Source organism: Balaenoptera acutorostrata, chromosome X (genome assembly GCF_949987535.1).
Source record: "Balaenoptera acutorostrata chromosome X, mBalAcu1.1, whole genome shotgun sequence".
In the NCBI taxonomy this organism is placed as follows: Eukaryota; Metazoa; Chordata; class Mammalia; order Artiodactyla; family Balaenopteridae; genus Balaenoptera; species Balaenoptera acutorostrata.
The window spans coordinates 28,903,231-28,929,821 of record NC_080085.1 but is presented as its reverse complement, the minus strand read 5'-3'; the positions used below and the strand labels follow the sequence as shown (position 1 = coordinate 28,929,821).

At 33.5% G+C, this 26,591-nt stretch overlaps 1 protein-coding gene across 1 annotated transcript in view; it reads left to right on the top strand.

Annotated features, from left to right (window-relative positions):
* DMD (dystrophin) overlaps positions 1–26,591 on the top strand; it is a 2,123,648-nt gene that overhangs the window by 722,292 nt on the left and 1,374,765 nt on the right. Inside the window, exons 19-21 of the mRNA XM_057539128.1 lie at positions 4,315–4,402; positions 15,850–16,091; positions 22,050–22,230. Coding sequence (XP_057395111.1) covers positions 4,315–4,402; positions 15,850–16,091; positions 22,050–22,230 — 511 coding nt within the window. The remainder of the gene's footprint in view (positions 1–4,314; positions 4,403–15,849; positions 16,092–22,049; positions 22,231–26,591) is intronic.

Below are 26,591 nucleotides of genomic sequence, written 5' to 3'. Positions count from 1 at the left end.
GCTGTGTTGAGAATGTATCATTAGGGAGCAAAGACAGGAACAGGGATACCATTTAGTAGGCTATTTTGAAACATCTAGACTCACGAGAGATGATGGGGGTCTTTTGACTAGTGTGGTAGTAGTGAGCACAGTTATAACATTGCTTTCTGGATGTCTTTTGAGGTAAGAACCCATAGGATTTTCTGATGGATTGCCTGTGGGGTTTGAGATAAAGAGTCAAGAAGGATTCGAAGTTGTTGGCCTGAACAAATGGAAATATAGATCAAGGCCTAGGACACGCTATATTTAGAGGTCGGGGAGATGAGGAGGAACCAGCATGGGAGACTGAGTAAAGGCAGTCTTTGAGGTCAGAGGAAGTATGTGTTTGTAGTCTAGGAAGCCAAATCAGTATTCCCAAGAAGAGGAATCCTCTGAATCAAATTATGGTGATAAATAAGCTGAGGACTGAGAATCAGCCATTGACACTTTCTGAGTGTCAAACAGCAGGTAAGCAGTGGGGACAGAATTCGAACCACCTGAGAACAGAATGACTCCAAAACTTTTCATTACCTTCTTTCCTGTCTCCTTGCTACCCTAAATTTTCTCATTTGTAATCAGCTATCTATAGGTGTGTCTGAAATGAAATTTTCTGGGCTCTTCACTGTCTTGTTCATACTCCTCAAGGCACATTTATGCCAGTTTTTTCTCTTAATTTTCCAATATTCCTCTTTAAAATGTTGTTGCTTATCAGAACCCAGGTATCATCTAAACATTGACAAATATGCAGAGGCTACTAACTGCTTCTTTCTCAGACGTGTATCTCTATTTATGCAGCAGTTACTCAGTTTGCAAGTAGTATACATGGGCAATGGGGTACAGTAATTGAGCTGTACACAGTTGCCAATGAGCCTATAGACTGTCAGTGTCCATACCAAGTGACCAGGCATTCCTTCTGGTACCTTGGTGCCCATGCTGCATTAATGGGTAAATATTTTGAATGCCATCCCTGACTACATCCAAACTATCAGGTTACTTTTACTGTGAGTTGGAATAAGATATGTTCAAATCTGTTTGATTCATCTTCATTGAAATACCCCTAGAAGCAGCAGAGTATGTTTGAAAGAGAGCTTAACTTGTAACTAGATCATCAGGGTTCTAATATTGGTCTAAAGCTTTCTACTTCTATGATTCTTTTTTTGGCCATGCCATGTGGCTTGCGGGATCTTAGTTCCCCGACCAGGACCAGGGATTGAACGCATGCCCCCTGCAATGGAAGTGCAGTGTCTTAACCACTGGACCACCAGGAAATTGCCTCTACTTCTATGATCTTGGATATATGACTTAATCTTATGGGCGCTCAATTTTCTCTTGTGTAAAATAGGATAAAATAATGCTGATTCTATCTCACAGAATTATTATGAAATACATATGAAATCATGTAATACACAGTAATTTGGTACACAGTATAAGGCATTCCATTTTTATCATGGTTATGTCAGTGTTTTCAAATCCTTCACAAACCTCTCTGTGCCTCTCTTTCCTCCTCTGTCAAATTGGAGAATAATAGTACCTACTCCAGAGATTACTGTTTTGTTGTGGTGATGATGGTGGTTATTGTTGTTATATAAATTAGAATAATTGGAATAATGTGGCTAACCAAACAAGGTATTTAAGCTCAAATATTACCCCTGAGATATTCAATTATGTTTGTTTCTCTGTTAGTAATACTAATTGATTATTCCATTAGATGCTTACAATAAAGAGATTATGATCATGACATTAAGGAGGCCATTGATAATTTCTTTTCATCATTTATAAAGACAAGATGGTGTTCTGATTCTACTCTTCATATAATTTCATGTAAAAAAAAACAAAACAAAACTCAATGTAGATAAAATAGAAGCCACTCTGTTAGAAAAGGATAATTCAAAACTGTTTAACTCAAAGAACACCAGTTTGTTCTCATTGTTCTTGTTGTCGTTTTGTTGTAGTACAAGTATTTTTCTTACTTTCTCTTTTTTTTGAGCGAATGTAGTTAAAATTTGAGATGCCCCACATCCCGCTGTAGCTCTTGGTAGTTGTGAATATTTGAATATTATATATTTACTTAGAATGTGCTTATTTTTCTCTTCTAAATGCTCGGAGTCCTTTGCAAATAGCATTTACCTTTTAATGGAGAACAAATTTAAAGTATTGGGAAACGTGTGCCAATTAGATGCTAAGGACAGAGAATTTAGAAGACCAAAGTTGAGAATTAAGAATATGTGAATTTTGGAGCTTCGTCTAGGTTCTTACCTTTAACAGTATATTGTGGCTACTTTATTTTCATGGACTTTTCAGTTCAAGTAGCAAGCTAGAACTTTCCATGGTTCTGTACATGCTTGTGTAAACAATTCAGTAATGTCTTTGTGAAACTGACTTTCAAGATAACCCAGAAGTTTCACCTGCTAATTGATACGGCATCCCGGGAGCATATAATCCCCAAGCACCCAAGTCTGTGTACTTAGAAATTTTCAAGTAGAATCCAAGATAGTAAAATGTTTCTATTACCTTTGGAGTTTTGCTACTGATGAGATGAAACTGAGTTTTCATTTGCTGCCCTTGATGGCATAATTTAAAATGTATATATTCCAGCTAGTCTATAAATACTTTTAAAAAAAGACTGTCCTCTTATAGTGTTTCATTTCATTTATTATGCTAAATTTTAATTTGTTTTCTTGTATATTACAGTTTTTCCTGATTGGATGTATTCTGTTGTCTATAGGCTCTTTTAGCATTTTGCACTCTTTGACCTTAAATCCAGTAATTCTAGTTCATGGAACTCTTTTTAAAATAAATTTAAAGAGCTCTCTATTCACTTGTGACTACTTCTTTAAATTGGAGAATCTTTTTAAATATTTAAAAATATATGGATTATTTTATGAGCATTCCCAGCATTTGGTGTGCTTGGGGAATAGTCCAGTCAAGATGATTACTTACTTCTCTGACAGTGTTTTTGATGTTGCCATATTGTATATATCTATATTTATGTCTACATATCTTATCTGTCTGTCTTTAACTATTTGCTTTCAGAGGGAAGACACTAGATCTGCACTGTGCAATTACAATTGACACTTGACACATTGTAGCTTTTAAAATTTAAGTTAAATTAGATTAAATTAAATTAAAAATTAATATCCCCAGTCATACTTGCCATGTTTCGAGCACTCAGTACCCACGCGTGGCTAGTGGAATGTATTGGACAGTGCAGATACAGAATATGTCCATCCTTGCAGAAAGTTCTACTGAACAGTGCTCCACAGAGTGTGCATGTATCAATTATATGCCTCCCACCTGTACTCCAATATTAAACTTTGGAATATTTGTTTAAATGCCTATAGATCTAAAAGTTTTAAAAAACAGTCTGATGTAGAATAACCTCCTGCCACAAACTCAAGTGAAATCTTTGTATAATGCCACTATTAAATCACAGAAATATTGTTCTCACTATATGTTAAATACACTATAGCTTGCTTTTTCTGCAGGTTGTTAGGTTCAGGACATATAACATATTGTTATAGCCACAGGTTTTAATGACTATAGTAATATAGTACTACTGCATCATAGCTTAAAGTTTTGTCTCTGTAGAGACATTATTAGCTAAACTCAGCAGTATCAAATGCTACATTTTGTTAAGTAATTGTGTTTTTGTTGTTCAAAAGTTAACTCTGGTTAGGAGAAATGAACAAAAGAATTTAGAAAGCTTTATGAAACTGAATCTAATTTTCCTTGCAATGGGAGTACTTTGACAATTCTAGAGAGAGAAATTAACCCGCAGTGTTGTACTTAGATAAATATGGGGGGGTTTTTTTGGTAAATTATTTATGCTAGTATACTTTTTTCCTATTGTATATACTTACTGGATTTTCTGTTTGATTTTTAATAAAGACTTTATACTTATGTTATTAGGAGCATTATCAGTGTTGTATTTTTAAAAGATAAATTCCATTTTAATTATCTGACACTTTATCATTTCATTGTTTGTTATGATTTGCCTTTGTTGGTTCTTTTTGGGGGGGGCAGTCTTAACTTGTAATGCCTCAGAAACTATGATGTAAAAAAAGTTAAGAGTAGACATCTTATTACAAAAAATAACAATTCAGTATGAAAATGGCTTGTGATTCATTGCCATTTTGATGCTTCTAGTGCCAAGAACTTGAGAAAAAACCTTTAGATTCACATGATAAGCTGACAGAGTGAAATATCTTAAGGCTTGAAAGGGCAAGTGGAAGTTATAATTACTGTGTAGTTTCACAATCCTTTTATTGAATACTCACCTTTGCTATCATGCTGCAGGCCATAGAGCGAGAAAAAGCCGAGAAGTTCAGAAAACTGCAAGATGCCAGCAGATCAGCTCAGGCCCTGGTGGAACAGATGCTGAATGGTAATTACACAGAGTTGATTTAGATAATCTTCTTAGGGATTTGATAAACACATAGGTTCATATTTATCAGCGAAATTATATCAGACAAGCCCTTCCTGAATGAAAATCTAAAGTGAGTTTGTGAGCTTTTATTATTCTTTCTTAATGCTAAGCAAATTATTAGAGGAAATTCAACTTTGAGTCCAATGGAAGAAAATGGCTTGTGGTAGAATATTGTATCAATCTGCTGCCGAGAAATCAGTTTTAGTGCAAATCCTGCTAGCATTTGTCCAAATGATTTAAGAAAACAAGATTTGCAGAAATAATTGGAAATGTAAGCGATCATATAATATACGTAAAGTGATTATAATCTGATTTAAAATAACTTTGCAATATGTTTTTTCCATACCTGTTTGCTAATAATATATTTATTTTCTATGTTGCTTTTCATTTTTTAACATGTTTAAAAGAAAATGTCTCCTCAGGGGAACTTTTTTTTTTTTTTTTTAACTTCACCTACTTCTGAGTGAGGTAAAAGTACAAAGCTAGCAAAACATATTTTTAAATAATGAATTAAAATTAATTTTTGCTAACACTTGGTACCTCAAAAGCTGTCTGAACAAAATGTTATTGACGTCAATTGTAAACAAACTTCTTTTCAATTGTCATTGTTATACTATTATATTCATTTCTATAAGTATAAGTAGGTGTAAGTAATTTATGAAAATCAGGGGTAATGCTATTTCTAAACAAGGTTTATTTTATTTTTCAAAGGATATGTTTACAAGAATATCATAAGCAAATGTAACAAATGTTTTTGTTATGCATGTCAGCTTTTTCCAGTACCTGCCTGCATTCTGGGGCATAAATTCTGTGTATGAATAATTTTTTGCCTTAATTGCCATGTTGGCATTAAAAAATTCAATGATCTTCCTAGGAAATCAATTCATTTTCTTCTTCTAATGAGCCCCATGACTGTATTTGGTTAAAAATAAAAACAAGCAAATATAACAGCTGATTGGGTTAACAAGTTAATGAATATATAGAAGATGCAATATACAAAAAAGGTTGTTTTTTAGATGCATGTTTGCTGGATGGTTTAACTGTTGAGTTTGACAACAGCATATTCATGTTAAATAAAATTATATGATCTAAAAAAATATCCTTAAACTATTATATAATTTCCCCCTAGGAACTGCATTATCACTTTTTCATTTTTATAAAGTGATGTAAAATCTATACTTTTAAATAATCTCTACTTTTTCAAATATCAAGTATACCTTAACTCAGATTATCTGACAGTAGCATACACTGAATTATTCAAAAAGAAGTTAAAATTTAGAAATGAAGGTAATGATTTTTTGTGATGAAATTACATACAGGGTTAAAATGATCATATGATTAGTGATAACATAATTTTCTAGATTATTGCCCTTATAGCTCTAAATTTTGGAAGCATGAAGAAAAATCAGGACATATACTAGTTCTCTAATAAATATTAATTGACTGATTAAATTCTGTTTAGCAAAGCAAAATTAAGGCAGTAATTGAGATAATGACATTGGTAATTTTGGTCAGAAGATAATAATACTTCTGAAGGAAAATTCTAATTTCTGTAGAAAGCAAAGCACAGTAAGGGGTAGGGGTGCGATTTGAGACATTCCTCATTGGTTGACTATATTGATCAAATTTTACACTTCTCATTTGTTATGCTAATAAAGATTTGGTCTAAGTGATATGTGATTAGGTTCAAAATTGGGCTATAACTAGAGCATAGATACTTCTGCTCTGCTCCATTTAATCAAACAATTTACATAATTACTAAAAAGTATACTCCAAGATTCGAACTTATATTTTGTTCCTTTTTGTTTTGTCTTTCACAGAAGAAATTGCATAGTATTTATTTTATGTGATTGTTTGTGCAAATTGTGAGTTAAGCCAGGTGCACAATATGTGCCTGGAGTACCTCTCCAGGTATATTTAAGAGGGCCCCCCCTAACCCTATGTTACAATTGCTCCACCAACATAGAGCCAAAAACTAGAGTTTACTGATGTGGTTCATGAAGTTGAAAGACAAATTGAGGTTTCTCTAAACCAGATTTCCCAACAGTTATCTCAGTAAAGCTCTTAAATTTACAAGTTCAGAATTTCCTTTCTCAAGTGTGACTATGGAGTTGTAATAAAACTCATAACCATATAAAACACACACATTCTTGTTCTTTTGTTTATAGAAAGGAAAATGACAGCTGAATCATGGTACTTCATTTATGACCTCATGTAAATGTCTATTCATTTAACCACATGTCTTATCCTTAGAAATTAAGATAAAGGCAGATCATTCTTGTACGATGTTATAATGTTACGCAAGTAATATAAATATATATACATTCTATGTATGTTTTCCCATGATAACAACTTTTAACATATATTCATAATTTAAAAGTATGTATGGAGATTAGCATAAATATAGCTATTATATTTTAAAGAAAGCATTTCATAAACTATGTTTTATATATGTGTATACACACACAAACACACACACAGGAAACTGAATTTTCTACTTAGAATAATTTGCCATAAGATTAGAGCATGTTTTAAAGTATCTAGAATGATTTTGGAACTCTTAATTTTTCCTTCAGAATGAAACTCTAAGACATGCAAAAAAATTCCTCACTGCTTATATTTTACATCAGTTTTGACCACAAATGGTATATCAAACATTTTTTCAAATCACTTTTGGCCATTTTTAAATAGCTACTGAAAGCATAAATTTTTAGCACCACTTAAGAAATGCAAAAAACAAAATCTGTTAGTCCTGAAGGCATTTCTTGAATGAATTTAAGAAAGGTGCTGAGAAACAGGGAGTAGGGTAGGGTCTTAAAATGGTTAAAAATGCAGAGATTACCATGTTGCCAATGTAGAAGAAATGGCTTTCATTCGATGTTGCAAAGTTGTGTTAAAAATCAATTGCATGTCCTGAAATCACTGTTTCTCGTAGCCCGTTTAGTTTTGCATGGTTACATAGAAGTTATGATCAATTAGAAGATAATTTTTGTTTTGGCTGCATTTTATCAAACACAAAGTGTTATATGAAGAATATTAAAATACAGTTAATATTAAATATACTGTAAGCTTTAGTATCAACTGTTGTGAATTTTGCAGTAGAATGATTTATATTTGAATAATATGTAGAGATATTCAGTAAGAGATTCTTATTAATTCATTTGGAACCTTTTTTAAATCAAAAAAGAGATTGTGTAAATTATTTGCATACATTAAAGCTATACATGAACATTTTCCTTATAGGTGTCCCAGTTCTTTTAGAAGAATGTAAAGGATCTTCATGATCATAATAGACTAAATTGGGAGGCTACAGTGCTACTAACAGAGTGTTATCTAAAAAAATGTATTTCTGGGACTTTGACATGGAATTTTGGTATAATTTTGACTGATTTATCTCTTTAACTGTTTTTTTAACTAACATTAGTTTAATTTGTTGCTCCTATATCAAAATCAATTGATTGGATAAGTATGGGGAATAGTGTGATAAAGTGTTGGATGGTGGAGAGGTCCTCCTCTTACTGGAGAAATTTTTCACAGATAGAATCTTTATGAAGTTTGTTGTCAATATATAAGATTAGTATCACAGCCTTAGTCTCAACAAATTATTCACATCCTAGAACTTTAATGAGAGTAAATGAGAGACTAGATAGGGTACCTAGTGATCTACTTATGTTTCCAGTAGCTGTGTTATACTGAGAAGGAGAATTTCCAAAATTTTATTTATTTAGATTTAAAAAAATATACAATATAACCTTCTTTAAGATTTATTTTTATATTTAAACACAAAATGACATAAAATAATTAAAATTTTAGAGAATTTTAGCAACTAAATATGGTAAAGAATCTTGCTACTATATCAATAGTATTGATTATTAATTAATCCAGATTCCTAAGATTTTATTTTATTTTTTTAACTGATCTGCATACTTCAGAGCAAAAGATTTTCATCGTTTGAGTGAGATTATGGGACTTCAGGACAATCTAGAACATTTTTATACCTAAAAATGTGCTTACTTGTTTTTATCTATTTACAATTAGACTTCATTTTTAATTCTTTTTGTAAAATAATGTTCTTGATTCAAATATATAGTCTCCTTATCAGTCAGATATAACAAAAAAAACCTGGTTTCGATAAATTGTTTTCCTTTATTAATATTGAAATTACCAAAAATGTTATATCAAAACATTAATTTGATGTGTCCAAGATGGCAGACAAGTCGACTTTTTCCACTAGACCTTGAGCCTCAGTATATGCTCACATCAGCAAGCTAAATAACACACCCACATGTGCCATGACAGTTCCAAAACCATAAGGATCAAAAAATTGGGTGGTGGCCCAATTCCTGGAAATCCCCGCCCCTTCCTAAAATAGCTAGAATACTCCTCCCACTCATTAGGCTATGAAATTACCCACCCCTCTAAAAACTGGCAACCCCATACCCTGGTGGTGCGTTTCTCACCATCTGAGATGGCCCACACTCTGTCTGTGGAGGGTGTTTCTCTCTAAATAAATCCACTTCTTACCTATCACAAACAAACAAACAAACATTCATTTGAAAAGATGTAAGCATAGCTCAGTTTCCCCTTTCTTAAGCTATAAAATGGTTTCACCACAATTTCCAGAGGAGATACTATAATTATCTAATAGGGTTCGTGATGTTTTCTACATTAAATTGTGCTTCACTTTGAATTTCTAATTGTAGTTTTCTGTGTGTTAATTAAGAGCCTGAAGACAATCACATTAAGGAAATATTTAAATAATAGTAGTAATTATTAGTATATCAGACTAAAAGAGCATTTCAAAACCATCATCCGATGAGTGTTACAGTGTTTAAGGTGATACCTAATAGTAAATCTGCTAAGGATCGTAATTAAATAGCACAGACTGATAACACAGACAAGGGCTCCTTTTATCTATAATATTAAGTATGGAACTGTAACTTAGTATTTTGGTTTATAGTTCATTAAGTACTTTACATGAATGATGTTATTTGAATTTCGACAGAAGTTTGTCAGATGGGTAAGGGCAGGGATTGGGGTCAGTTTGGCTCACCTCAGAGGCAAACCTCTCATTATCTTTTCACATCATTGTGAAGGATCTTCAGTGGCAATAACTATTCTAATTGTGTATTTTAATGGGAAGAGATTTTGTAGCTGCTCTGTACATCATTGGGGCATGGAAATGGTACTATTTGCAGAGGTTCATCCTCTCCACGATGAATGAGTAGCTTTCCATGGTTGTACCCATTTCCTCTTCTCCTACTTTTTCCTGAGTTCTGGGCAGTTTGATTTATGTTTCCTGTTTTTGCACGTGACACTTGAGATAATGGTCTATACAGAGTTCACACTCAATAAATGTTGTTAATTGACAGACACATTTTTCTTCGTTTAATCTCCAAAGGAAGAGACTCTGTGCCCAGTGTGTGTGTATGTGTGTGTGAAGGGAGGAAATTAAAGTGATCACTGTTGTTGTGGAAAATTAGTCACAAAAACAAATAGACATTTCTCCAAAGAAGATATACAGATTGCCAACAAACACATGAAAGAATGCTCAACATCATTAATCATTAGAGAAATGCAAATCAAAACTACAATGAGATATCATCTCACACCAGTCAGAATGGCCATCATCAAAAAATCTACAAACAATAAATGCTGGAGAGGGTGTGGAGAAAAGGGAACCCTCTTGCACTGTTGGTGGGAATGTAAATTGATACAGCCACTATGGAGAACAGTATGGAGGTTCCTTAAAAAACTAAAAATAGAACTACCATACGACCCAGCAATCCCACTACTGGGCATATACCCTGAGAAAACCATAATTCAAAAAGAGTCATGTACCAAAATGTTCATTGCAGCTCTATTTACAGTAGCCAGGACATGGAAGCAACCTAAATGTCCATTGACAGATGATTGGATAAAGAAGATGTGGCACATATATACAATGGAATATTACTCAGCCATAAAAAGGAACGAAACTGAGTTATTTGTAGTGAGGTGGATGGACCTAGAGACTGTCATACAGAGTGAAATAAGTCAGAAAGAGAGAAACAAATACAGTATGCTAACACATACATATTGAATCTAAGGGAAAAAAAAAGGTCATGAAGAGCCTAGGGGCAAGACGGGAATAAAGACATAGACCTACTAGAGAATGGACTTGAGGATATGGAGAGGGGGAAGGGTAAGCTGTGACAAAGTGAGAGAGTGGCATGGACATATATACACTACCAAACGTAAAATAGCTAGTGGGAAGCAGCGGCATAGCACAGGGAGATCAGCTCCGTGCTTTGTGACCACCTAGAGGGGTGGGATAGGGAGGGTGGGAGGGAGGGAGACACAAGAGGGAAGAGATATGGGTACATATGTATATGTATAACTGATTCACTTTGTTATAAAGCAGAAACTAACATACCATTGTAAAGCAATTATATTCTAATAAAGATGTTAATAAAAACCCCAAATATGAGTAGGGATCTGATTTTTTGCTCTTATAATTCAATACTGTTTAGAAAGAGAATAAATGAAAAAAGTTATATTCATAAATTTATATATTCTTATTAGGGATATGAATTTTAAAAATTTTTAAAAGCTATTTTTAAAATAAGATGACGTGACAGTTGCATAAAAGTTAGTGTCACCAGAAAAACCTCTAGAATTAGCCTATAATACTCAGACCTCATTTTCATAGACTCTAATTAAATTTCTTTCACATTTTAGGCTGTTATATTGAATGCGAAATGTATTTGCAATGGCCCTCATTTAATATGCAACAAAAACAGGGGACTATTTATTAGCAACTTTATTTTAAGTTTTCATTCCAAATATTCTTCTAATTCAAGAGCTCTGAAAACACAGGTTTTTGCATTATTCTACCCTGACTTTATGGCTAATGATGAATATACTTGATGAGGAATACTTCACTTTAAGTGGCAGTTTTGAAGTACTTCCATGGAAGGTGGTGCACAATTAAAATTATTCTGACAGTCTGTTATGCACTGTACACAAGTAATAAAATTAATGGATGCACTTCAAGTAATGAGCCATTTCCTCTGGGTGCAATATATTTATTCATAGACTATTTCAGGGGTTGTTTAGAATATGAGATGTGAATGGATTATGATCCATTATCTCTGAGATTCTAATGTGCTGCTACAAAATGGTTTCCATAAGTATTGTTCATAATGCCTGGTGAGTTAGTGTTTGTATTCTTAAGTAGCTAACAAAAAATTAGAAAAACAGATGCTCAAATGATTGATACTTAAAACTTTGCAGATATTTACACTTAAAAACTGTCATGAAACTTAAAATTTTCAGTTAAGAGGCATAATTCTATGAAATACACATAAAACAATTATATATAATAGTAAAATTATTCATAGTATTTGCTGGGGAAACACTTAGTACCTTTATTCTGCAAAAGTGTTAAGGGACTTTCTCATAATCTCATTACTAGTACTGGATAATAGATGGCCAGTTAATTGATGAAGTTGAAGTAATGGCATTTCTAATTTTAGTTTGAGAGACACACATTAAGTAATATGACATGTGACAGTGCTGTTGATCCCTCCCTCAAGTATTTTAAAGCAGACTTGAAGCAAGAGAGACTGCATGCGTCTTGTGTTTGGCTTTTCGTGTCTGTGGCTATTGCTCCCCTAATGTTTGTATTCGTATGAAGTAAGATATTGATTTGGTGTTGGGTGAGTTCACAAGTAAAGTGTATTTATTTCATACCTACTCTAAGCTGAGAATTCTATCGGATACTGCCAGTGGAGAGATTTTTCTTAGGGGGGTTTATAGTTTAGAAAGACAGGTTATACTCTAGTTGAGCAGGAAGCATGTTCATATATGAATTAATACAATATTTCCATACAAATCGTTAATAAATAAAATGTCTGATTTTCTGCAGTCAAAATCATATCTTCACCAGTGACATCTAGAAATTTCTGTTTTTAACTTTTAGCATGGCTATCCTGTGTAACTTTAATTTCAAATGATTACAGATTTATGACCAATTATTCCAAGATTCCCTAATAAACTCTTATGGATTCATCACTGATTGATATAATTTCTTTTAAAAGTATATAAATATACTTTCTATATCCCATATTAGTGCCATATTATATAAAATTACTATCTTTAAAAAATATTTATTATTTTTCATAAATGACCCTTTTCAGTAATTAAAAAGACTCCCCCTTTCCCTAATTTACCATTTGAAAGATCTGGTTTCTTTTCCTTGTTTCCTACATGTTCTTTTTCATTTCTTTATATTAACATTGACTAATATTTATTGGTTGCCTAGTATATGTCATGCTTGGTGTAACAATTCACACATGTTAACTCAGAACCCTGATATGTGTCCAGTGAGGTCAATTGTATTTTTTTAACTTTTTATTTCATATTGGAGTATAGTTGATTAACAATGTTGTGTTAGTTTCAGGTGTACAGCAGAGTGATTCAGTTATACATATACATGTATCTACTCTTTTTCAAATTATTTTCCCATTTAGGTTATTACAGAATATTGAGCAGAGTTCCCTGTGCTATACAGTAGGTCCTTGTTGGTTATCTATTTTAAATATAGCTGTGTGTACATGTCAATTCTCAATCCATGGATGAGAAAAATGAGGCCCAGTGTGATTACCTAACTGAACCCAGTTCACTCATTTAGTAAAGTAGTGGTGGGGGGCAGGGACCAAATTTGAACTCAGGTCTGCCTAATACCAGAGCTTTTGCTATGAACTTTATACCCTTTTGCCTGCTTTTACCATTTATCCTAATAAGGAGATCCTTCTTTTACCTATTATTATATTTTAATTCCCTTTATTCGGTTATAAAAATCAATATGCTCTTAAGTGGAGAGTACTGTAGATTTCATAGTGGATTTGTACTAAATTCACTTTTCTCATTTATGTTAATTCCTTTTGCAGCAATGTTTAGCATTTGGACATTTTTTGGGCACGACATATTGAACTGATAGTTTTGGGTAATGATCAAGGAGTCATTAAATTCTAGCTCTGGATTTTAATAGGTACCATAGAACTTACTGATACTTCATTATAGTTTGATTTGTATTTTGCTGATTAAATTAGCATGCATTATTCTTATTAAAATTAATTTATGATTTTATTTTTCCAATTGCTAAGGGGTTTTCATATGGTTGACCTCAGGGGCAGTGAGATAATTTTCTCTGTATTCCCTTATCATTTGGACAAATGCTAAATAAATTCAGTCCAGCATTGTTCCATCAGTACTTTTAATTTACTTTAGCATCTCTTGTTTGCCTGTCATGGACTTGGACTACCAAGGACTGACTTCTTTCTTCTGAGTGCCTATTCACATTTAATATATGCTGAAAATATTTCTCCTAAACATCTGGTCATTTAGATCCATGGCACATTTTTGAATCATTTTCTAACATAATTTACAATTTCTACCGTGTGTACTTTTAAATTGTTCCCTTTCATTTTCCAGCAATAATATCAGCATGTTATTGTAGTATTTTTTCTAAAACTGAGTGCCTATATGACCGGAGATTTGGATTCTTCCCTTATACTTTGTAACAAACATGATCATTTTACAACTATAGTTTCTTAGTGGCATCCCTTAGAACATATTTTGGTATAATTCTTGGTCACTGCTCAAAACCAAATTATCCCAAACAGAATATCCCACAACACATCCAGATGTCTCAATAAAACCAGTCACTTCCTTAGCTGTTAGGGAGGGTATTAGAGGAATATTTAGCTCCTGCAAACCATGGGCTGCCTTTTATAGCTGTATATATAGAAATATACATATATTTTCTTTTTACTCTTTAGTTTTTCAATTAATTTTTTTCAAAAATGTATCAGGCAAAGAATGAGGAAAAGATCGTTGCCAACGATATTTGTGAAGTTTGTTTTCTCCAGTGTCATCCTGGCTAGCGTCAAACTCTGAAATGAGTGAAGTTAGAGTTGTGTTTCAAATGGATTGAGAGACGTGGTTTGGCAGCATGACATAATTACAACAAAATGAAAATTAGGTATCTGAGCAGAGGAAAGTAAAGGAGAATAAAATAGTATAGTTGTTGACTTCAAATCCATGTCTTTTATTCTTTAAAAAGAGTGAAGTGGGAAGCATGTACAAGTTAGCAGAACCACAGGCCTCACATTTGCTAGAGATGGTCTTCAGACTTTTTAATAACGTAATAACTTACTTGTCAGTTAACTAAATCACATTACCAGAAAGTTGTGTAAAGTGGACATTCATAAAAGAAGATTCTCCTAGACAACTTGGTCTTCACTAAATCATTTTACCCCTAAAATACTTTAACTTAGAGGAAGAATCTTACAGTGAGATCTGCGAGTATATGTAGGAAAAGGAAACATTTGAATATTCAGTGTTTCAGAAATATTAGAAAGTTAGTGCTATCATAGCTATGTTTTAACATGCATGTCATATTTAATATATTTCTTTATATAGTGTAATTTATTAAAGAAGTTACTATGCAAACAAATTGTGTGTGTGTGTAAAAACATTACATATTATGAACTTTAGAGAGTTAATAATGTGATATTGCTGTACTTGCATTGGATTGGCATTAGTCATATATCACATTTTGACAAAATTTAAATAAGATGGTATGTGTTAAAAGACATAGCATATTCCCTAAAACGTAGTAGATTTTCCAGAAGGCTGAAGTTGATAATGATATGCTTATGTTTCCATTTTGCCCTCGATAGACTTTTTCTGCTTTAATATTTCTATAGATGATTTTAAAACTTTCAGATCAACTTCCATATTTGTAAATGATATGTAAATAATTTGAAAACCTTTTTTCTAATTAGATTATTTTTCCTAATGCTTGTTTTCTTTCTTTGGACTCATGGGCAATCCGCTTATTTCTGGCTTTCTGTAGCATAAACAGAGAATTATTGATTTTTTATACATACTCACTTTTTTCCTTTTTTTAAAAATCCAAATAATAACATTTCAACTAATTCAAAGGCATTTTAAAAAATACAAATGTATGTTACTTTTTAGAAGTATAGTTTAATAATATACATGATATTTAACATTTATTTGGAAATATCCAAAAAGTTATTTGTCTGTAATCTTCCATCCCCACCATCAGAGCTTTGACCATTTTTTTAAATTTAAATATTTTCTACTCTTCTACATCTTATGTATCCTTATTTAGTACTTTGCTACATTCATATTCTTTGATAAGATGCAACTCTAGTAATTTGCAGTCAATAATCAGAAATCTTGGTATTTTAATTTCTTTATCAGTAAATAAATGATTTGTTTGAAATTATTCAGATGATGAATCGTTTGGAACTTGAGTCAGCGGTGGTTTTCAGATAATGTCTTTCAGTCTGTGGCTTCAGTGGATATATTTATAAAATATGTCTTTCTAGAGGGTGTTAATGCTGACAGTATCAAACAAGCCTCAGAACAACTGAACAGCCGGTGGATCGAGTTCTGCCAGTTGCTAAGTGAGAGACTTAACTGGCTGGAGTATCAGAACAACATCATCACTTTCTATCATCAGCTACAACAATTGGAGCAGATGACAACTACTGCAGAAAACTGGTTGAAAACCCAACCCACTACCACATCAGAGCCAACAGCAATTAAAAGCCAGTTAAAAAATTGTAAGGTAAGACTCTTTCCTCTTATTTGGAGCATGATCAATAGAAATTTCTTGGAAATTTCCAGAAGAATAGCAAATTATTTAATGATAAAATTTCCCTCTTAAGGGTTTAATTAAACACAGTAAAGATCAAAATATAAGCGAAGAAAATCAGTTTAAATAGGTAACATATGGATGCCCGAATCCCCAAAAGCTTAGTTACACATAGTTAATTGATTTTGTCAGTTTGCAAAATGATGAGGCAGTGTTGGAGTATAGGAACCACACGTATCCTATGGAAAATGGACAGTAATTTGGCGCTGTTTCTTATGGCAGCTCAGGTGAAAAGAGCAAAACACAGTCATATGTTCAAAATGTGGAATCCACACAAACAGAAGCAGCTGATATACAGTATAATTGGATATATGAGGAAAATCTTTAAAACTGACAGTCCATTAAATTAGGATACTTCGAGGAAGGATCCTTTACAAAAATATTTTTTATATGTTCTTGGAGTATAGAGGAACCTCAAGGGATAGTACAGTAACCCAGCATCAGTGCTGTTACTATACTTAAGATAGAAAGGATCAGGGAGCGAGAAGTTACAGAAACCCAGAAGCAGAGTCAGATGCTCATTGTAAAGGCAGCTTTAAGAGCCAGTCCAAGTACCAACACAGGAATGGGGCCAGAAAAATAAACACCCTACTTTGCTCTCCTCCCTGCCTCCAGAATCTGAATAGGGGTCCCCATCAACTAAACTTAATCAGAAGGCAGACGACAAGGAGCTTTAATCTATAAATGTCATTCTCCTGGGTTACAGGAGAAGGGTGGGCAGTATATCTGGAGGGGCAAACAAGACACAGCACACACAAAAGGACCTGAGAAAGACACTAAATGAGTATTCTGCACGTGTAAATAAACAAGATATATCAATATAAACAACTTGAACTTTTTACATAGTTACTACAAAATGTTACTATGCGTAGTTACACTTTTCATGGGAAGTGGGAAATTGATTAGAGGATAGATGAAAAGGTTTCCAGGATGAACCTTAATGGTAAACTGAGATGACTGGGCTTAATTTTAAAAGCAATGAATGGGGTTAATCTGCATACTTTGAAAACAGTGGTTTAAATAATGGAAGACTGGAGATGGAGAGGCAACAGGGTTGGTTTGGAGGTGGTATTGAATCCAGAAAGTGAGGGGAAATTGAAAGCTATTTTGAAGGGAAAATCAGTTGAAGGATTTGATGATTCTTCTTCAAATATTGGACCTACAGCTTTACTAGGAAGTAAATAAACTCAGGAAATATATTTTTGGATAAAGAATATCATACAGCAAGGCATTTAGTTTATTAGGCAAATATGCAAGTATAGGGAATTTCTATAAAATTTATGTATATGTAACTTAAGAGATACTTTTCCTGTGTACCTGCATACCACCCTCCTTGCAAAAAAAAAATGGAAGAAAGAAAGAAAGAGAAGAAAAGAAAGCACTTGTGTTCTTGGTTAACACCATGGCACATAATCTTTCATAGGAAAGACACACCTAGTCAAACAGTTTTAGGAGAGGGAAGCAGGTATCTAACACACATTGAACCACGCTTTAATATTCTCCTGAATTTTTACATAATCCTGGAATAACTGACATACTTGAATTATTACACATAAAGTAGTGGAGTAAAATACTGTCTAGAAAAATTCCCTGTAATTCTAGATACATTTTGCTATTAAAGAATAGAATCCATGACTTTTTTTCCCTGTGAATTAGAGGAATACTCCACCTGTATTATTTCTTGCGATAAAAAATCTGTTGATAGTACCTTAACCTGATCCTTGAGATTCAGATATAGATATTAATAACATCTACAAAATGCATTCATCCATAAAATAAATATTCAGTGTCTCTAATGTGGCCAAGAATGATACTAAGTGTATTAGCTGGTTTGGGCTGCCATAACAAATACCATAGACTGGGTGGCTTAAACGAAAGAAATTTATTTTCTCACAGTTCTGGAGGCTGAAAGTCCAAGATGAAGGTCTGGCAGGGTTCAAATTCTGGTGAGAACTCTCTTTCTGTCTTGCAGACAGCTGCCTTCTCACCACATCCTCACCTGGCCTTTCCTTGGCACATGTGCATGGAGGGGAAAGAAAAATCTTTCTCTTCTTCTTGTAAGGCCACCAGTCCTATCAGATAAAGACCCTGCACTTAAGAACTGATTTAACCTTAATTACTTTCTAAAAGCCCTATCACCAAATATAGTCACATTGTGGGTTAGAGCTCCAACACACAAATTTTGGGGAATATGATTTGGTACACAGATTCTCACCCTGCCCCCCATTTATGTCCTTGTTACATGCCACGAGCCCCCAAAGTCCAAAAGTCATAACTCATTCTAGCATCAATCCTGAAGTCCAAAGTCTCTTCATCATTTAAATCAGATATGGATGAGACTCAAGATATCATTCATCCTGAGATAGAACTTTTTTCCTGCTATGAACCAGTGAAACCAGATGACTTATGCGCTTCCAATATATGATGGTGGGACAGGCATAGGCTAGGCATTCACATTCCAAAAGGAGAAAAAATAGGGAAGAAAGAAGGGATCCTAACCAAGTCCAAAATTTAGCAAGGCAAATTCCACTGGATTTAAGGTTTGAGAATCATCTTCTTTGGCTTGATGCCCTGCCTTCCAGTCCTGCTAGGGTGATGCTTCTACCTTTAGGACCCACTGGGGTGGCAGACACTTAAGTTTAGGGAATATTAGAGTGAGCATTCATTGACCCTGCCCTCATAGCATTTACCTAGAGTAGGTGAGAGAGAGATTAAGTAAATGATTAAATAAACAGATGTTAAATTACCACCGGGACAAATGCTTTAAACAAAGGTACAGAGTTCTGGGAGAGTGTCTAACAGGGAAAACCTGACCTTGACAGAGCCACCAAGGGCAGCTTCCTTGAGGCAGGTACATTTGAGTTGAAATTAAGAGAACAGCAGGGAAGGAGGCTTCAGGCAGAAGGAACATGGTGGGAGGGAGCAATAATGACCAAATAACTGAAATAAGGCCAATGTGAATGCTGGGCATAGAAGGGTGGGGGCGTAAGGTGAAAGATGGAGGCAAAAAGACAAGCGTATAGGAGACAAAGCAAGGACTCTTAGGGCACGCTAGGACCTTGGTCTTTATCTGAGGAGCGAATGGAGATCACTGGAGGTTACATATCTTAAATATTCTCTCGAGCTTAGAGAAGTCATCCTAAGTGAAATCATTTCTTTTTCTGCATTCAGCCACAAAGTTCCAAATTCTGATGATGGAAGTCTATCCCTCTTCATCACTCCTTACTGTTTCTCTCTGCCCCATTGGTTTCTGTTAGTTTGATGAATCACCTTAGGCAAAATACTTAGCAGGATAAGCCCCATGTCATTCACACAACAGTTGAAATTGTGATTACTTGGTTGTGATTAGTAATAGGTAAATAAATTACTCCATCCTATTTGTCAGCGCATTCTGTTATTTGGAGATGTTTCTAAAATTAGGGTGCAGATTTAGCTCAAAATCTAATGTTTGCCAGACCTGGTTCTTAATAGGTATATAAATTACTCCATCCTATTTGTCAGCGCATTCTGTCATTTGGAGATGTTTCTAAAATTAGGGTGCAGATTTAGCTCAAAGTCTAGTGTTTGCCAGAACTGGTTCTTAATATGTTGATGATTAGAGAGCCCTTTGGGAATTGGAAGAAATCCATGGACCCTTTTCCTGAGGAAAAAAATACAAGTTTTTCCAGTAGATAAACATATAATTTTAAAGGATAAACAGACTGAGACAACATGCCTTACTCTGGAGGACCAACCACACTAAGGCCCTTTTATGGAAATAACGAGTAATTGTTAACATCTTTTAAATGTTAAATATTTGAGGTCAAAATGATATTTCCTATGATTTACTCTCAGAACTTTAAGGTCCCTGCTGAACATTTGCCCAAATGTTTTATTAGTTTCAAAGTCCCCTTTGTTTTGCAGAACATACTTTACTATACTGTAGACTCATTATATAGCCCCCTAAGAAGGAAGAATGACGGCCCTACATCTGGCCAAATGTAAATCGGGTTCTTAAATGTTTCACGGCAGATGTCATTGGTACCATTTGCAAGTCTAGTGTACAAAGTGCATGTCTGTAATTCTATAATCCAAACTACAGAGTGTTACCCTTTACCTCTTGTCTTACTCTTCTTCTGTGAATGTGCTCCTACCTTCTAGCACTTGATAGAGAGGCTTTATATTTGAATGGGAGAGATGGGGGTCACCTCCTTATTTATCTAAATGTCTTTAATTTTCACCTACCAAAAGAATTTGATTGTTAGAGATTAACCTACCTGAATCAACTCATACTGTTATAATCACATACCAAAATTCCTCTGAAAGTTATCTTTATATCTTCTAAAAATAGATTGTCCGTTAGGTAGTATCGCTACTATGAAAGGATCTGTGTGGTAAATTTATCTCATTCAGTCCCAAGACAAAAGTTACTCTCTCTAAAAGAGTATGCATGGATCCAAAAATAACGGGTTTTTTTTTTTACTTTTTACTTTAATTTCCAGGAAGCTCAGATTTATATTTAGTTCATAATTATTATAATTCTATCAATTCTCCTTTCCTTCTAATTGTCTTGTGATCCAATTTTTACATTTTAATTCTCCTGCTTTTTACATTTTGAACGATAAATGATCCTGAAGTACTTTTTTCTAGAGGTGGCATAGTTATGACTTTTAAGTGAACAACCATGGTAATAATACTTTAAAAAAGAGCATTTTGAAGTTTCTGTTTGAGTTCAAATTATGTATTTATCAGATACATATGAATTGCAACTTCACTGGAAACAAAAGAGTATGAAAACATTTATACCAAGAACAGCACTGGTCCAAAGAAATTGAATGCAGGCCACAAATTCGAGTCACGTGTAATTTTAAATGTTCTAGAAATGACATTTAAATAGGAAAAAGAGGTAAATAAATGAATTTCAATAATGCATTTTATTTAACCTGATATATCAAAAATATCATTTCAAGATTTAATCATTATTTAAAACTATGAGTTTATATTTGTATTTTCATACTAAGTCTTCAAAATTCAGTGTATGTTTTACAATGACAGCACACCTAAATTTGGACTAACCACTTTTTAGGTGCTCAGTAGCCACATGTGACGAGAGACTACTACATTGGACAGCAGGGCACAGTGTCCTTGTGATTTTTATCAACTAAATCAGAGTAGTCTTGAGAGTGAAAGGGGGTGCTGTTAACAATTATGCCAGGACAACAAGAGTAAAGCAGAGCAAACAGTCTCCCTAATTAAAATGATGGTAATTGCCTATTCAGTCAGGAGAAGTGATAAGACTGTACAAAACTTAGATAATTATAGACACAAATATGTGAGTGTATATACATAAATATTACATAGATTACATATATATGTAATCTATATAAAATTAATATATAAACATATTTGTAATTTAATGTAGTATGTATATATGCAGACATATGTAGATATATATATAATTTATATTCTACACAAATGAATTTAAGGAAAATTGTTCATTGAACGAGCTTAGAATTTGAAGTAAAGGTGCACAATTTTGACATGAGCGGTATAGAGAAACATCCATGTTTAATTTATGAAAAAGATATAAGGTCATTCATAGTACTTTTCAGCTGTATATATTTATGCCCATTAATGTTCTAAATGATGTCATTTTGAAATTTAAAAATCATTGTATATGATGATATCTATTGAATGAAGAGTCAAGGTGTTCTTAAATTGATCACCTGTGCTGGAGGCTTGCTTCAACCATCATGGATGTTTCTTACCAATATTTTGATAAGGGCATTAAGCTAAGTTTGCATCACTGCCTTTTAATACTTTTCTTTGCAAAAATGTAATGTATGCAAAGTAAAAACGTTATTTATTTTAATACTCTAAATTATGGTACAGGATGAAGTCAACCGGCTGTCAGTTCTTCAGCCTCAAATTGAGCGATTAAAAATTCAAAGCATAGCCCTGAAAGAGAAAGGACAAGGGCCAATGTTCCTGGATGCAGACTTTGTGGCCTTTACAAATCATTTTAACCAAGTCTTTGCTGATATGCAGGCCAGAGAGAAAGAGCTACAGACAAGTAAGTAAAAATACTTAAAATGACTAACTTGATGTTTTCCAAATTAGTTATTTATCGTGAAAAGAGAAAGTACTAACATGAAAGAATGATATCCATCAAAGAAACCATACTCTCTACAACCTGTAGTAACAAGTAATGGAATGTTGTTTTTGGAAGACAAATATGTTAGATTTCCATTTCTTGCCCCCTCCATAATAATGTCATGACTATGAAGAACAAATGAAGTATATGTTGTATATAGGCGTAACTTCTCCTTGGCGGGTTGCAAATTTTACAGTCAAATGTTTGGAACATTGAAGGAAATAAAAGAGCAGTTGAAGCCCTGTTAGTAGGTTTTCATCAAATCCAGTTTGCTTCATGTGCAAGGGTATCTAGCTAGGCATCTTGCTAATACTTCTATCAATTTATATGAAGATTATTATAGCTGTAGCATACATGTGGCAACTGAAACTCAGCCAAGGACAAATTATTCTTCGGGCTGCATTTTACTCTTGGATCACTATAACTATACAATATCTTCTTTTTCTCATTTACTGGTAAAATACAACATATGAGTGGAGCAATTATGCAAATGCCTACCATATGATGAGCAAATTTTTCAGGATGTCAATTTTGTCTCTCACCAATTTGCTCTTATGATATTAATACACAGTCCAAATATCCCTACTCATCAGACAAAAATTCCTTTGACGGGCAGGTTTATGAACACTTTTAAGCATTAGCAAATGGGTCTTTGGTTCACCATACACATATATACATATGTATATATATGTACACACAAAGGATTATAGAGTAAAACTAGATTTTTAAGGTATTAAGATAAAAATATTTTTTAAAAAGTCATCCTCAAAGTTGTCATGAGAAGCACAAGAACATATATTTGTTTTCTACTGAAACTTTAATTTGTTGGAACACACATTTTTAACTGCTTTCCTTTGTAAATATGCCAAAAATTTACCACATAATAACATTTCTAGAATCAGCATAGTGTAATACACGGGCTTTCCTCACTTTCCTGTTTTTTTTCCTTTTTATTTCCTGGTGAGGTCATGTAATGAAAGATAAATGCATTTTTTTTCCTTTCTTTTACTTCAAAGTGATTTTTACTGAGGGGTTTATTTTCCTGATAGGGAATCAGGTAATACGACTTTACAGTAACGTCAGCTCCCTCTAGTGGGGTTCAGTGTACTTGTTGCTGGGCCTCTGTAAAATCAATTGGGGAAAAGATTGTAAATGTCCTAAATTTTCAAACGTTGACCTATTTAAGAATAATGCATTTTTCTTATCATAAAATCCATAAACCTCCCTTAAAGTCAAGTACATGTTAATGGTTATACTGTAACTGGTTGGCAAAGGAGCTTATTCACTGAAAATTTTTTAATTTACATAGACTTATTCATTATATTAAGGTTTAACATTTTTTTCAGTTTCTTTTAAAGGTGTTCAGAATGTTGATATGTGATGATAACAGATTTGATTATGACACCATAATATAAATATATAATAATATATAACCTCTGTTCATACACCTATCAGTATACCCATCTATATTAGCAAGTCTTCTCTTTATCTTGCATATACATGATGATTGTTTATAAAAGTGCCAAATATTTTCATTTCATTTATGTCTAAATAAAATGTACTCCTTTCCACTGTATTAACCGAAATATCTCTAACACTTTGATTTGCTCTTTTGGAAAACTTGTTTTGATTCATTAATAATCATAAATTAAATATGGATTATATATATGAATTATAAATTATGCAATTTATATTTGTATATATAATTTATATGCATTATGTGTATTAAAAATTATATATAAATTGTGTATTTATACAATTTATACATTGCACATATGTATTATACGTATAAGTTATATATAATTTTATGTAATATATATTTATATATAATTTATGTATATGTATTATGTACATATATAAAAATGGTGAATAAAAGTTCACCACATCAAGTCATATTGCAGCTCAGTTTGTTAATTAATAATTATTTTCAAGGAATTTTCCATATGTATGTTTTCCCCCAAACTTACACCAGGGAGTAAATCTCATTTCTTGTATTACTACATGGTGCTTTGAACATATTAAGTATTCAGCAAATAAGAGCTACCATCTTGGGAATCCATCTTGACTTTCATTCCCTCTTTCCTTTTCTTCTTTACTAGTGTTCTCACAATGAAACAAAAACTTGACATCTTAAGTGTACTTTAAATGGTGAAAACTGGTGTGAGGAATTGGTGGTTGGCATTTGGCAAAGATGATATGAGAAAATAATATTAAAAGTTAAATGTATTCTATATTCATAGTAATTTTTAGTCTACAAACAACAATCTTATAAGTTATCTTTCTTAGTCCTCAGAGAGGACACAGAAGCTGAAAGATGAACAGGAATTAGTGAGACTAAGGGTAGTAGGTGCTGGCTAGCTAAGAATCTGAGAAGTCCTGTGTCCCTGGAGCACAGAGAGGAGAGAGTGATGCAAGGTGAGCCTAGAGAGGCAAACAGTCTAGAAGGGCCTTTTATGAGCCACGGTGAGGGTTCTAGACACTAACATGAGAAAAATGAAACAATACTGATGGGTTTTATGCTGTGATATAACATCATAAATCAGGTCTGCATTTTCAGAAACTGAGCGATGAGGATAGATTGAAAGGAAGCAAAAGTACACGTGGAGAGACTAGGAAGGATCTTCCCTTGTGTGGGTCTTTGCTTGAGCTAAATAACTTACCTGTGAGATACTAACAAAGGCATTTGATCTTTTCACAAGTTGTTCTGTCTTCTCAGAATAGAGTGGAAGTTTGGTTTAGCTCTCAATGGGAGAACTTTACGTCTTGCATCCGAATACTGATCCGAAGCAGTTATACAGAAAAAAGATCAACAGTTCAGAAACTGAAATATTTCCCTTCTCATTAAACTGAGAGACCAGAAGGAAGCTAAAGAAGGGAGAAGACAATCAGGGCCTCCCTTAGAAGTGAAGTGGACTTGAGGGTGAGATTAGAGCCCATTGGGTAACTATTCCCACAGCTCTTCAGATGTATTTCCTGATTGATGAACCCACACATGGGTAGTGAGATAACGAGTTCAGAAACTATGGACTTGGCTAGGTCCTGTTTCAGTTCTAGCTCCTCCCCAAAGCAATCCACCTGTGAAACACCCAGAGAGTTTACTTAGGATTCAGAATTTCAAGGAAAAAAATGTGCCCAAACATCCCGAATCAGAATACAGAATAAGATGTTCCATCTATACAATATGGTAAATAGTGCCCACATGCAGTGGTGGTCTGGATTCTTCAATACTTTATCAGGGTTTTGAAGAGAACCTGAGACTTGACATAATGTAAGTTATTCATTGAATAATGCAAATTAATGCGTACTTTGTTGACATTTTGTTTAACACAAAGAAAAATAATGTATCAAGTTGTGATTATTTCTTAAGATCTAGCTAGAATTGTATTGGTTAATAGAAGAAAGATCAATCAAATTTATTATTTAATAATTTAGAATGTTTCAGTGGTCATCTTCTTTCTAGATTTGAGAGATTTTTGTTTTATGCTGGCCTGTGCTGAAAAACAATGGATTCTTTGAATGTATGGCATTTTATTTCTGTCAGTCTGTCTATCTGTCTACTTTCCTTCCTCCCTCCTTTGATCTATTCCATAGGTGGATGCTGACTGAGTTTTGGACCATCTATAATATTATAACATATACTTATGAGTTAAGTAACTGTTTTATACTTGTACAGTGCTCATGCTACCTTATCACTTTGGTGATAAGCTGACAAGTCAGAAAATCTTTGTTTCCTCTCATTTAATGTAGGTACAATTACAACTACAAATACAATCTTTCCCCAGGATGCTACAAATGCCAAGATTATCCTCAGCACAGTCTAAACACTCTTCCAAATACATGGTTAAATATGCTGTGCAATATAATAAACTATGCCTTGTATATGTATTTTTAAATGACCATTAAGTATTAACCAGTACTGAAACAACAGTATTTAAGTAAACCTGAAGTTAAACAAACAAAACACTTTCATCCTTTTTGTTACCATTTCCCTTGATCTTTATCTATTATTATTATTTAATTTTTGGTCTGATCATGATTCTCTTTGCAGGATGAAGTGGAAACTAACTTTTTAAATTCACTCTGTGTGTGTTAGGATATTCATATGCATGCATTGTATGTGTTCATGTGTGGACATGTGTGTATGTGTGTGTGTTTGTAAATCATTTCAGAGCAATGCCTTAGGTTTGGCTATGCATCTGGTTCTCTAGAAAGTAAAATTAGTTCAAAGGAACCTACCTCTCCCCACAAATGAAAGAATGTGATTGCCTCTATTCAGCTTT